Source organism: Aulonocara sp. 'chitande type north' Nkhata Bay, linkage group LG8, assembly GCF_057382095.1.
Source record: "Aulonocara sp. 'chitande type north' Nkhata Bay isolate Kocher_YH1m ecotype deep benthic linkage group LG8, A_spYH_male_GT1.1, whole genome shotgun sequence".
Classification (NCBI taxonomy): domain Eukaryota; kingdom Metazoa; phylum Chordata; class Actinopteri; order Cichliformes; family Cichlidae; genus Aulonocara; species Aulonocara sp. 'chitande type north' Nkhata Bay.
The window spans coordinates 19397523-19411922 of NC_141351.1; the positions used below are offsets into that span (position 1 = coordinate 19397523).

General features: G+C 39.8%; 1 protein-coding gene across 2 annotated transcripts in view; it reads right to left on the minus strand.

The window, feature by feature from the left end:
* Nucleotides 1-2226: 2226 nt before the first annotated feature.
* Nucleotides 2227-14400, minus strand: part of kif19 (kinesin family member 19) — a 36408-nt gene continuing 24234 nt past the window's right edge. Inside the window, exons 6-20 of one of the 2 annotated variants that reach the window (XM_086304152.1) lie at nucleotides 10038-10163; nucleotides 9740-9934; nucleotides 8054-8200; nucleotides 7832-7954; nucleotides 7508-7664; nucleotides 7242-7413; nucleotides 6624-6822; nucleotides 6206-6476; nucleotides 5843-5967; nucleotides 5577-5740; nucleotides 5365-5470; nucleotides 4769-4892; nucleotides 3968-4356; nucleotides 3498-3666; nucleotides 2227-3200 (exon numbers count right to left, since the gene is read on the minus strand). In XM_086304152.1, the coding sequence (XP_086160278.1) occupies nucleotides 3073-3200; nucleotides 3498-3666; nucleotides 3968-4356; nucleotides 4769-4892; nucleotides 5365-5470; nucleotides 5577-5740; nucleotides 5843-5967; nucleotides 6206-6476; nucleotides 6624-6822; nucleotides 7242-7413; nucleotides 7508-7664; nucleotides 7832-7954; nucleotides 8054-8200; nucleotides 9740-9934; nucleotides 10038-10163 (2595 nt within the window). In that variant the 3' untranslated portion in view covers nucleotides 2227-3072. Of the gene's footprint in view, nucleotides 3201-3497; nucleotides 3667-3967; nucleotides 4357-4768; nucleotides 4893-5364; nucleotides 5471-5576; nucleotides 5741-5842; nucleotides 5968-6205; nucleotides 6477-6623; nucleotides 6823-7241; nucleotides 7417-7507; nucleotides 7665-7831; nucleotides 7955-8053; nucleotides 8201-9739; nucleotides 9935-10037; nucleotides 10164-14400 lie in introns of both variants that reach the window. The other variant, XM_086304151.1, reaches the window with a different exon arrangement.

Consider the following 14400-nt stretch of genomic DNA (forward strand, 5'->3'; position numbering starts at 1 on the left):
ACAGACAAACTTGCCGTTTATTTTGCAAATCGAGCTCAACACTGCCCCTAGCGTCCTGGAGCACTTCCGTTGTATTTTGGAATTTGCATGTGTTTTTGAGTTTGCAAGTATTTTGGAATTTGTACGTGTTTTGGATTTTGCAAGTGTTTTTTAGTTTGCAAGTGTTTTGGATTTTGCAAGTGTTTTGGAATTTGTACGTGTTTTGGATTTTGCAAGTGTTTTTTAGTTTGCAAGTGTTTTGGATTTTGCAAGTGTTTTGGAATTTGTATGTGTTTTGGAATTTGCATGTGTTTTTTTAGTTTGCAAGTGTTTTGGAGTTTGTACGTGTTTTGGAGTTTGTACGTGTTTTGGAGTTTGCATGTGTTTTGGAATTTGCATGTGTTTTTTAGTTTGCATGTGTTTTGGATTTTGCAAGTGTTTTGGAATTTGTATGTGTTTTGGAGTTTGCATGTGTTTTGGAATTTGCATGTGTTTTGGAATTTGCATGTGTTTTGGAGTTTGCAAGTGTTTTGGAATTTGTACGTGTTTTGGAATTTGTACGTGTTTTGGAATTTGTACGTGTTTTGGAATTTGCATGTGTTTTTTAGTTTGCAAGTGTTTTGGGTTTTGCAAGTGTTTTGGAGTTTGTACGTGGTTTGGAATTTGCATGTGTTTTGGATTTTGCAAGTGTTTTGGAGTTTGTACCTGTTTTAGAGTTTGCATGTGTTCTTTAGTTTGCAAGTGTTTTGGATTTTGCAAGTGTTTTGGATTTTGCAAGTGTTTTGGAGTTTGTACGTGTTTTGGAATTTGCATGTGTTTTGGAGTTTGCAAGTGTTTTGGAGTTTGTACGTGCTTTGTCTCTAGGGGCCACCGTACGACATAAGGTAAGTTTAAATTTTGTTCATATTTTTGCTACAGTTGTGTTATATTAAGTTGCGGTTATGTTGTGAAAGTTACATATCAGAGAAGGAAAGCTAGTTTTGTACGAAACCAAATCAGTACTATTTTTGTCTGGCTAATTCATTCTAGCTAGCGACAGTGATGAAACGTGATTTTTTTTGTTTTTTATTCGGAGATGTTTCTGTTTTATTAGGAGACTGTCTCACCCCAACATCGTCAGACTCATGGCAGTTGCCCGCACTGAGTCCTGCTTTTTGTTGGCAGCTGAATACATTCATGGCGCAACCCTGCAGCAAGTGCTTCACACAGACAGCTGCTACTCTTAATAGTCTGTGTTGTTGAAGGATTCAGCACTTCTTATGTTTTTTTTTAATCCATTTTTAGACAGCGATGAGATCGGCTACACACTCCACAGAAGCCCAGAGTTACTGTTAATATCAAAAATATAATGCTGTCCTTTGAGATTTTAACATTTAAGACTGTGAGTGTAATGGATCTAAAACTGTTTAAATCTCTTCAGCCTGGTAACAAGGAAACTTTAAAAACAGAAGCAGAAGGTTTCAGTAGTGTAGTCTAATTTGTTCTTTTTATTTAATAATAATCCATATTATGTATAACAGCTACATTCACCCTGGAGAGAAACTAGTGAGGGAGACCATCAGGACCAAGCTGGGTTTCCTGGGTCCAGAGGTTTGGAGAAACTTCTTCCCTTTCTTTCATCACAGCTGTCCTGTGCCAGAAGTTCTGTTGACCCACTGAAAGAGGCATCATTTAAGAAACACCAGGAACACTGAAGCTCATCGCATTGATCAAACAGGACTCATGATCTTCACCAGCAGCTCCCTCACAGGGAAATCTTCAGCACTCCTCCGTAGGCCCGCCCCAGAAGATGGATAAACCCAGCATTTCATGAACACTGTGATGGAGACCTTTGGTTTGTGTAATGTTACAAATACTCGGATACTCCCCAGAGGCTCCGGACTTTTACATAAAGGTATTATATTCAGTCCTGTAGAAAGTTATATATTTAAAAAGATATGATCCTCTCTGGTTACTCTGGTATGAATAACTCTGAATCACTTTATACTTTAACCTTTGTATTGTTTTCATCAGTTCATTTTGCAGTTAACATGTGAACATGGATGACCACTTTTTTTTTTGAGAACTGAGACCTGACAATTTTTTTTCTGATACCTGACAATTTTTTTTTGAGAACTGAGACCTGACAAATTTTTTTTTGAGAACTGAGACCTGACAATTTTTTGTCTGATACCTGACAACTTTTTTCTTGAGAACTGAGACCTGACAATTTTTTGTCTGATACCTGACAACTTTTTTCTTGAGAACTGAGACCTGACAATTTTTTGTCTGATACCTGACAACTTTTTTCTTGAGACCTGACGATGTCCTAAAATGTACACCGTACTCGAGGTCGAGGCATTTTTCAGAAAGCGATGTCACTTGCCCACGGAGCGTCTCAACTTTGTTCTCCAACTCCCGTATTGCATCGGATGAGCCGCTAGCCGTGTTGGCTAGCTCTTGCAGCGTATGGCCATGTGACTCTATCTTGTTCCTTAGCGTTGTTATGGCTTTGTCATTCTCGGCTTTCAAGCTGGCTATCTCCCCTCTTAATACAGCTGTGACTTCTGAGATCTTATTTTCAATTTTGTCACAAATTTCAACCTTAACACCTGCCAGTTCAGAGCGGAGTGCCGCAATAGCCCCCAACACTATATTGTCTGTGCTCGTGACGGTTCCGCTGGCGTCTTTACTGTGGCCAGAGGCTTCACTCGGGCCTTCCCCGTCCGGCGTGTCCAACTTTGGCAAAACTTTTTTGGGCATTTTCAACTGGTGTGTAGACACCCAGCCACTTTATCAGACAGTAGTTTAAGTTACCTTCGGTTACTGCCTATAATTACGGTCTATTTGGAGTTTTAGGATCGAAATTAAGCGGAGCTACTGCCGTGTCAACCTCACCCACTCATCGCCAAAACCGCATCACAGTGAGACCTGTGTGAAATTATCCAGCTCAATGTTGTTACAAATTTTAAGTAGTGACAGTCACTGAAGGATTAATTCTTTTTTTTATTGAGGCTGCATGCTCTCAGATCTCTGATAACAAGATGGTTCGGCCTCCAGGCTCAGCTGGGTTTGGTGTTAATGCTGGTGTTGGGAGTCGCGGCCAGTGTAAGCTCAGTGTCTGCGTATACGCTGGGCGCCCGCGCCTGTGTTTGTTATGTAGAGGAGGGGCTGGGGCTGCCGTAGTTGGGGTGCTCGCTTCAGGTTATTCATATTGGTTGTAGAGGACTCAGCATTTGAGCCTATGGAAAGAGAGGGAATAACAGAATGAATGCTCAGTACAGTGATGACGAAAGGTGAAAGAGGAATGATACTTGAAGATTGGAGACACATGAACATGAGTTATTTAAAGGCTATGTGTATGTATAATGTCATGTATATACCTGAGGGGTGTAATCATGTGAAGCTGAGCAGTAGAAAATACACTTTACATGTTTTGCATATTATAAAATGTACATCAGGAGGTTTCTCAGATTGTGCTCGGCAGTGTAACAACTTTAAGGAAGACTATCTCCTCACAGGCAGTGAAATTGGTTTACCTGTTTGCTGGCTGCTGTGGGGAGGCCTGACTTTGGCGAGAGGAGGGACCCCTCGGTACTGGGGGCGTAGCATAGGGGCCTGGGGTTGAACATTAATGTGGAGATGAGGGTCTGATGTGCTGTCCAGAGGGCGAAACCTCTGAGCTGTGCTCGTCTTGGTTTGAGGTACCTGGAAGTTAGATGAAGAACACTAATAGACTCATCTTCCAAGACACACGGCATACGCCCATACCAGTGACATATATGTAGTGACATAGTACACAGAGGGAATAACTCTAATATACAGTCTATAGTACCAAGCGGCTGGCTTAAATCCTTATAAGACAAATGATTACCACAAAAGAAGCCACCCCAGACCAGTCATATTAGTCCTCTTGTTAACACAGACTACTGATAATCTACAGACATCAACATTATGTGACACCTTTCACGTGTCTTGTGGCAGTTTGAAAAGAAAGCCAAATACTAACCGCTTGACCTGTGACCTCGAAAGAGCGTGAGCGTCTCTTTTTGCGACGGCCTTCTAAGTCTGCCTCGCGAGGCGTTTGGTTCTTGTTGAGCACCTGTCTGTTATGTGGGCGTGTCCAGGTCACATGCAAACCAGGTCCCTCCCCGGTGCTGCTGGACAGGTTATCGTCTGAAGTGGCGTGTCTCAGCTCGGGGCTGGGCTGCCTGACGCGCCTCATTGGCAAACCTCTAGGGGGAGCTTCGCTTAAAGAAAGGCTGCTCTTCTGCTTCTTGGGGTCCAGGGGAGATGGTGCAGAAGGTAACCGCAAGACATCCACCTCGAGCGCTTTGGAGCGCCGACGTGCTGCTTTTACTGCAATGTTCTGGACCCCCTTTAAAATCTGCTGCCGTTCTGTGGAGACACAGGTAATTTCTTTTCACTGTCATTTTTAATCTCCATTCACACAACAGAAAGAAAGCTAGTTAACAGAGAAACACTACTTTTCCCCATTAGCACTGATTTAATTGTTATAACTGAAAATCAATCGCTCATATTAAACATGAAGAAGATCTGCAGAATATTTCTTGTGTCCTGCTTCAAAAAATACACTTCTAGGTCACCGTGAAATCTGAAGGCTTCATCCTGAGCACTGATGCAAAGTGCTTTAAAAAAATCTTACATCATGGAAACAAACAATCATCAAACTCAAGGGTTTATTGATTTTCTGTTACCTGCATTTAAATACTCCCCCTGTATTTAAACTGTAGATAAAAACTCTGTTAAAATTCCCCAAAGTTCATATGTCCTCATTTGAATATCGTACCATTTATTGAGAGGGGGATATCGGCCCCTGCCTCGCTGCTCTCAGGTGATGAGTCCAGGTGGCTGCTGACACTGTGGCTGAGATGGCTGTAACTCAGAAAGCTCTCAGGAGCCAGAGGCTGCAGCTGCAGACGTGAGATGCAGAGTGCCACATTACGATATGACATTCACTGTGGTACTTTGCTTTCAGTCGGTCTGTCTGAGTGTCAGTGAGGATTAATCAATTCTATGGCTCTCCAAAATGAAATTTTAATTCTGAATGGGGCTCTGGTGGACTCTGGTGAACATAACTTTATCTTGCCAATGAATCACATCTCTCAGATGCATTTACACAGGAAAAAATAATGAGCTGGAGGTGATGAAACAAAGATGTAATTCTTTGGTAAGCTTAGCAAAAAAAAAGCCTGAACACAGGAGTCAATAGTGAACATTTTATTATGGACAGGCGAATGTTGAAAAACAAAGGGATTAATAGAGTGAAGTATCTCTGAGAGTGAAATTCAAATATGAAGCCATGTGAAGAGAAGCTCTTCTGCATTTTCTCACAGCTAATAAAGCAAAATGAACAAAACCAGATGGTGTTATAGTTGTGCTTACCTCTCTGTTGCCCTTCCCATTTATGTGGATAGGAGGTGGGGTCATTACTGCTGAATTTTTCATTTGCCTGGCATGAGGGCTGCTCTTGAAAACTCTGTTATTGTCCCTAAAGCCGGGAATAAGAGAACAAAACTGAGAACCTACAGTATGTATCCAGACAGTGTAACGAGTTAAAAAGCTTTAAGGCACACATGAAAAAGATGTCCTCTTACAGATCAGGTTCAGGCAGAATGGGAGGCAGGGTATGTCTGCGTATTTTGGCTTGACCTCGCCTGTTATCTGAGCACATGTTACGTATGCTCTCCTGGTCTGAATCTATGTCCTGCATGTTGTCACGACCGCGAGAAGGCAAGGCGATTTTAGGAAGCGAGACCTCCTGGAAGTAAGCACATAGGAGTTAGTTGTACCTTGTGTTCTTCTAAGCTTAATACTACTATAGTATCACTTAGTTTAGACTTTACGTGTCAGCTGTGGTTACCTTGATGGTCTGCCTGATTGTCACCTTTTCTAGGCCAATTGCTTTCTCCAGTTTCCTATCATCTAGTTCCTTCATGTACATATCATACAGCTCCTGAAGGTGTGGAGGTACGGGCAGACTGTGGTCTGTAACACGGAGGATAATTCATGTCAGGAAATAATTTCATAAAAAAAACTAATCAAAAACAACTGATGAGCTCCTTCATGATTATTCAATTGTCTAACTGTCTGGTTCAAAGTAACCTCATTTCACTTCATTGATATTAAACTGTAAAGGGCCTAATAACCCAGTTAGCAGTGCTATATGTATTTAGATGATCTTTGTTTTTAACAAACTTCGGAGTCATAATGCTCACATACTCACCATCAATGAACTGTCTCTGCTGCTGAATAATTTCGTCACACAGGTGTCTGTGCTGTTCAAAACGCTGCACCACAAAGTTTTTCTGTCGGATCACGTTGTCTTTGAGCAGAGCGTGGGACTGCATCTCTGCGTTTTCAATCTCCAGCTCATGGACCTTACAGAGAAGTCCTAGGACCTCGCGTTGCTCCTCTGAGCTAACCCGCCGCGGCAGCAGCTCCTCCAAGCGCCGGGCCTGATCCCGAAGCTCCAGAAACCTACGCTCAAGCAACGCCTTTAAACAAAAGGTATAAAGGCACATTTTAAAAAGCAGACTGTATTTCAGACACTAAAAATATTATGTATGCACTACAGACAAAGGTTTTATGAGAACGATTCTGTTTTCTGCTATTTTTTTCTAGTTGTAGACAGATATTCCCACCTTCTCCTTGTGAATCTTTTTCTGTTCAGCCATGAGTGCAACCAGATTTTCTCGAGCTATTGCCACCTCCTGAGTCTCCGTGGTGTCTGGAGGAGACTCTGAGGAATCAGAGTCCTTCTCGCTTTCATCCTTATTGACACTTTCCTTCCTCCTCTCCGCACGCCACTTTCTCCTGCGCCTGCTGCGCTCCTGTTCCCAGCTAAGAGAAGAAAATTACACATGGTCACTGACAGAGACAATAATATCTGGTTAATGAAGGCACATTTGAAAGTACATAGTTGAAAAAGTCTTCTGTTTAAAAAAAAAAAAAAAATGCGGCCAATAAAATTCATTATTACATTTGATTTATGTTGTTTTTTTGTTTTTTTGATCAGACTTATTGTCAGGGGTTTGACATTAGTTCAAACACATCACTGGGTCATAACACTTACAATTATTTATATTTATATAATCCACAAACACTGACACTTTCAGGCAACTTTAAGCACGACAAAGACATGCTGTGAGTTTTCAACATATTATCAAATAGCTGGATTTAATAATGTTACAAAGAGAAATACAGGATAAATAGTGTTGGTTAAAGAAGGGAGAAACATGACAAAAAGGCTTGAAACTGACTCTGTAATAGTTAAAAGATTGTTAGAGGTGGCAATCTGGATCTCCATGTTGTTGTTTTCCAGCTCCATCAGGCTCTTCCTGATCTGCATCTGTTGGCGGAAGGCATCCAGAAGCTGCTCCCTCAACAGATCCATCTCCTCTCGACTCTGCTGGCTGGAGTGGGCCTGGACCTCTGCTACAAGGGAAGGGATGGAGATTAGACTCAAAGAGCTCAAAAAGCAGGTATTTTTCAAATATTAAAGTCAGCTGTGAGTGCGAGACCTTACCCTGAACATTGCGGATGTCAGCTCGGTCAGAATTGAGCTGTCGACTCGCCTGTTCGGCAATCTTCTTTTTCAACCTCTCGATCTCGCAGCGCAGGTCTGAGATGATATTGGTGTACTGAGCAATGTGGTATGACACATTTATCATGTTCTTCTTCACCTAAAGGACAAAGATGACAAAGAATACTTGAGATATACTTTGGATATATGAATTATACAATAGAAGTTGGATTTCTAACTGCAGAAAGTTGAGTTGAAGCTACATTAATTTATTTAACTTCTGCTAGAGTGAAGCAACACTGAGACATAAAATATTACTCAGCTCACCCGTGTTCGAATACTTTTGGCACGGTCTGCATATGTCAGCGTGTTACGAGACTCCTCAAAAGCTACAGAGGCAGGGCTAATATGGGCTATCATGACCGTTCGGCTGTTTCCGCCCAAGGAGTCCTTTTGTTTAAAAAAAGAATGATAAATATAAATACACACACAAAAAACATCTAAATCATCAACACAGATGGTCCCATATAAACTTTTAGAGGACTGTACCTTCAGGAGACGAGTCAACTTGCTGTCTCGATAGTTGACATACTTGTTACCATTTTTGTCACTCAGGGCGTTAATGCAGTTGCCCAAAGCCAGGAGGGAGCGGTTGATGTGGGCCCCTTCCTTCAAACGCTGACCTCTATTTTGAGTCTGATAAAATAAAATAAAAATGGATGAGTAATGAGAAAACTTCAAATATGCTTTTAAAAAAGGAAAATATTCCCCCGTTTCTTTTACTGCTCTGAAGGTGATTTAAGTAATATAATAATAATAATAATAATAATAATAATAATAATAACAGTAATATTATGATAACACTTACTTTTGGGTGGCACTGACAAAAAAACTGAATAAGTATCAACAGATTAACACAGTTTAAACCTTTTAAATTAATAAGTTATACTAAATAGAGGATTCATTAATGATGGTGATATTTGAGCTATGTTTTCACAGGCTTTACAGCAGGGGAGTGTCAACATTAGTAAGCTATTGTTGGCTGTTTCTTTCGGTGGTGTAGTTGACATGTTTCCACTCCTGACCAATAGATGGCATTAGCTCCAATGCTTGGTCCATCTAGTACTAAAATAACACAACCTCACCTTTTGCTAACTACATGGATGCCTCTTGTTTACAGGGAGAGAAAATGTTCTTTGCAGCTTCATGTGACTAACACCTGTGAGGTATGCTCAGCCTTGTAATGCGCAACTCATCAATATTATGCCTTTGAATCATTCAAATAGTCTCCATGACAAATAAGTGCTCTCACAGCCTGACCGCATGATTATCTCATGGTGAAGAACAACAAGCCTGTGGTAAAATGAGCATCAGTGACAAGCTATTCAAATGAAGGAATAACGCAGTCTCAACCTGAACAACTGCCAAAAAGAAAAAAACAACTGAACAAATACTTGAGTTTTTCTCACTTAACCGCTTGCAAAGAAAAGGTCAAGGCGATAATAGAACCCAGAAAATGAACTGGCTCGCAGATTCTCTTCATCGCTGTACTGATAAATATCAGTGTGACAATACTAAAAAGAAATTCCATGTACTGCTCTTCGCTTTTATATCTGTCATTCTTATTTTCTCTGTGAAGAATGTGCTTTAATATGTCATCTTCCAAGTCTTTATTTTGTGTTAGTTTTCTGTAGAAATATCTAGAACACTTTTCATAAATTCCTGGAAAACAAAACAGTGTTGTCTAAAAAAAAAGAAAAAAAGTGCAGACATCAGATTTCATTTATGAAAAGAAATGAGTTGTGATACCATTAACACAGTTACGGGATTCATGTTTCTGACCACCTGTCAAATTTAAGTCCACTATGAACTGTTTTTGACTCTACTTAGGTAGAGGTTGCAGGTATCATGTCACAAATATATGTTAAAATGAAAAAACAAAAGCTGGTGGCCACTGGTGGACATATCCTACTGGATCAAGGGACTCTGATTATATTATATTTTTTATAAGTCTCCTAAGATTTATGATAACGTCTATCCTCTGAAGAAATCATTCATTGTTCCCCATGGAGACACGATTCATGGAGCAAACCCTTGTACTGTATACAGACACATCACATTAGCCACAGCCTTGAATCTTGACTTCGGTGGGTAAGCACTTGATAAAAGTAGCTTCACCCACACTCACTCCCTCTGAATAAATATATACATATATAAATATATATGTACACACACCTGTGCTGCTCGTTCGGAGCCGGCGAGGTCAATCATGAAGAGGCGTGCAAAGCGGACCTCCTGCAGAACGTCACGACAGCGGCTCTGCTGTTTGACAGCTACTTGTAGCACAGCGTGGGAGCGAGATGACGTCTGATTGGCGGCTGTTGGCTCCTGGGTGCGCTGTTTGTTGCCCTTCATGAGGAGCTCCATGATCTAGAAAAACACAGGTGTGAGTTATTTCTGGTCTTTGTAATTTCTGAGTGTTTTGATTGAAATAAATGGGTCATGTAGTGCTTGGAAAGGTAAACTGACTCACCTCTTGAGCATTGATGGTGGACACCTCTGTGATTCCAGCAACCTGAATAACTCCCTTAGAATCTTCTCTTAGGTCTAAGAAGCCTGAGGATGGATTCAGCAGGTCACGGATCATCTCATTGTAGATCTAATAACAAACAGAATATATGTATAAATATATATGAACGGACCTGTAATAAAGATCAGAAAGCTAGGTTACAGACACACATTAACTGCGAAAATGCTTACATCCATGGAAAAGGCTTCATTCAGCCTTTCAGGCCTCCTGCATAGACTGAAACCTGGTACAAAAACATCAAGTGCTACATTTTCAGCAACTTTCATTAAGTAACCTCTACTTGTTGGGTGGCAAGCTGTCATCAAATTAACGTCAGTGCGCTTTTTCATGAAAGCAGAATTGAAGTGACTTCTCTGAACTGACAGTAATGGCGTGAGCGTGAAGGCCCACAGCCACATAAAAACCCAGTGTAGGAAGTTACATCCTGGAAAGTGACCACTGGACGACAATCTGCCAGTGGGTTGGAAATGTTAAAGATGCTTTTTATTTGTCGAGCAGACAAACCCACAAACGCTAACAAGAGGATGCTTTTACTGCCACTGACAGCTGGGTGGTTGTTCCGTTATTTTTTCCATTGGTACACTATGATTGCTGGTGATGTTTAAACAAGCCCGAGTGTACAGCAGCTCTGAGAGGTTCTACTGAATCATAGTGGTACTTTGAGCTAAAGGTTAAAATACACTCATGGTAAACGTGCTAGAATCACTGTTAGCACAAGACACAGCTAAGATATACGTTCACAATACAAAGTGTTGAATAAATTTAACACTTGACAAGATGATGGCTTTAAAAGAAAATAATGGAATGATTAAAGATTGCTGGATAGTCAGAAATATTACAGTGTAATACATCAAAGCTAGCAAAGAGGATACAAAAACAACTGTCAGTGCAAACTATCGCAAAATCTACTTAAATAAATACCAACAATCAGCCTAATGCTGTCATGATATTAGAAATGTAATTGCTAGTGAGACTACCAGCTGAATTAATGATTCTTGATACGCAATTTAACACCAAAACAAAGTGATTATTACATGTACTTCAACACAAACGTCTTGATTAAAACGTTACGCTGTTGCCAGTTACTTTAGGATAACAGCACAAAGTACTTCCATGTCCAACAGTGTCCACCTGTCTTCATCAAAGGTATCCTAAATATTAGTTCTGGTGACCTCTGGTGACCTACAACAGCTTTCAATCCGAGTAAGTAACATGTCTGGAAAAGTCTAATACTAACATGGTGCCAAGTAAACTGAAAAGGCTTTTGGAAATCAGACATCATTCAGAAAGAAACCCATTTCGTAAGAGAACTGGCTTTATATTCTGAACCTTCAGATGGACAAAATAGTAGTTAGTTATTTGGACAAAAGCAGCTGCCAGAAACCAGCTTGCAGAGTTTGCCATCCTTAGAGGCTCACTAATGTAGCTAAAAAGGTTTCTCTTTCCATTAAGGTTTCTAAATCTGCCAAAACCCACAAACCAGAATAAACATGAACAAAAAAGGAGGACGGCTGTGTGCATGTGAATGGTACAGAATGGCTGAAGGTGTCCTTTTATCAGTACAGGCTATATTTATGTGCTCTGTGCACATGTTTAAGAGATTGCACACGTGAAAGAGATTGTGATCGGAACAAGGAAAGGAACAGATGTGTGCACTTCGCCCAGTAAGGCTATAAAATGGCGTTTAAACTCTTTGTGGTGAGGCAGCAGCGGTAACAGATTGCTCCCTGGAAACAGCAAACACACATGTCACGCACACACTTGTTTCAGGATTCATCCCGATGAGTTCAATACAGGTCAGAGAGCATCCAGACTCAGCGACTAGGCTTCCTAATAGGAACATTTTAACTTCCACCCACCCAGAGCGCTACTAAAAGCTAGGCTTCAATAACATTGTCAGTCACTGAACATAATGATAGAGTCTGGCACTGAAAACACAAAATGTCATTTTGATGTCAGATGCAAAGCCCACTCTGAGAGGTTAGATTTGTATCCAACAAGTACGTCTATTGTGCTCTTTTCATTTTTCATCTCTCTGTTTGTATTCCTCATTTTGTTTTCTTTTGCCTGGAGCTTTTCCTTTTTGTTTTCTTCTCCAAATTTCTTTTGTTTCCTGACAGCCTGAACATTTCTGAATAAATCTGACACATTTATTTGTATTTTTGTACTGCCATCTTTTGCAGATCTTGTTGCAAAACTATAACAGATAAATTGTTCACTTAAAATCATAAAAATAACCTCAATGACACAGTTACTTTACACAGTTACTTTCAAAGATTCTTTTCATGTTTAATTAAAACAGAAAAAACCCAAACCAACAAAAACATTCAAATATCTTGCTAAATGACGTGGTGAAAATTGTAATTAGATCTCTTGAATGATCACCTTGTTGTTGAATTGTGCTATACAAATAAACTTGCCTTGCCTTGCCTTGCCTTACTGTAAGGCTATATTGTTTTTGTATTTTCAAAGTGAGGAAAAGCCTAAACGACCTCTTGAAGCCTGTAGCTATACTAATTCACACCAGCCAGGATAAGTTTCTTCTGTCAGAGTCAAGTGAACCAGCTCTATTGTACCCAGGGCTATTAAGGCTTTTGTTGCTGAACACACAGAGTGAGCTGTACCTGCTTGTCAATAATGAGGTGTGGAACACAGCCAACAGTGAAACCGCCATCCTCAGCCTGTGGTTTTATCTGTGGTTCATCATCCACTGAGAAAAGCAAAGGTAAGAAACACCTAAAAGTACTGAACCTTTCTATATAAAGGCACATGTAAATCCAGTACCCAAGAATAGTTTCCAGTTACTGTTGTCAATTTATAGCAATGTGCTGAAGTAATGATGACAAGAGACAAGGATGGCATGGACTGAGCAATGGTCTCTTCAATCGACCCCCGCCTATTCGCAGTTCAGTATTCGCAGATTTTCTTCGTAGGGCATTTCTAAAATATTTGCTAATCATTTTAATTTTATTTTTGTGACTAAGTAAATTTTTATGATAGAAAAATGATTTACTAATTTTCAAATATTCATATTAATGTAAACACAGCAAAATATCAATAAAATGTCGAAATTCCAAACACAAAGCTCCCGGGAAAGAAAATGCAGCTTGGGAAGCTGAAATATATCAGCATTTTAAGAGGGGGTCCCAAGTATTTGAGCATTTCAGCTATTCACGGGAGCTTGTGGTCCCTACCCCCTGTAAATACCGGGGGTCGACTGTATTATAATTCCCTTGTAATGTATTCAAATCACAATTCAGTCTAACTTAAAAAACAAACTTGAACTAATAGCCCCAACACAGGAAAATCACTTAAAAAACTTCATTCCAAAGTTCAAATAAATTATTTAATTGTTTGCATCAGTACTTCACCTAAATGTAGTTAAACTCAAAAGCTAATTAGGAGGTAATCAGCATCACAAAAGCACATTTTGTATGTTTGGTATTGCCACAGGATAAATAATTAGTCAGACGTCGACACTGTTATTAAAATATAATCGCTCAGTAACTTTCGTTCACTCAGAAGCAAACGCATATTTGTTTTTTAATAACATTTAATTGAATTTTAATAGAATATCTACATAGGCATACCCAAGCCCATTTTCAGGAAACCATCAAACCTGCGCTCTAGTGCAAAACTGTTCAAAACTAATGCGAGTTTATGAGGTTAAAAAATAATTTTTTATGAATCAAATAAGTTAGCACAGCTGAAAACTAAACAACCTCTAAACATTGTACTAGTTGAGCGACTCAGGCTTCAGCATTTGTATGTTATTACAGTCTAAAATTGTCCCCCAAAAAACAGTAAAACTCAAACTTTTAAGAAATAGAGACAAATTTATGTGGAAAAACTGCCACAAAAACTAAATGCAATGGTGGGTATTACTCCAGTGAGATAACAACACAGACTAAATCTAACCAACACAGAAAGAGAGCTGGGAGTTTCCAGTTTTTAGTTTGACAAACAGGCGCCTCACAGGTCCTCAATCAGCAGATTCATTAAAAGATGCCCACAAAACACGCTAACAGTGAAGAGGCGACTCCTGGAAGAAATATCTGAGTCTTAAAAATGATGCTGCATATCTGAGACTAGGCAATATGAAAATAAAATAAAATGAAAAATAAAACCTAGACACTGAGCATAAGATTAAAAAACCCTGCAGAGACAGGCTGATCAAAATGAGCTCTCTTTGGGTGAAAAAACAAACTAACCCCAAAACAATTTGTGAACAGAAGAATAAATAAAAAGACCCAAACTACAACTTCCTCTGCAAAAACTATTTAGAAAAGAAACAGTTTGCTTTTAT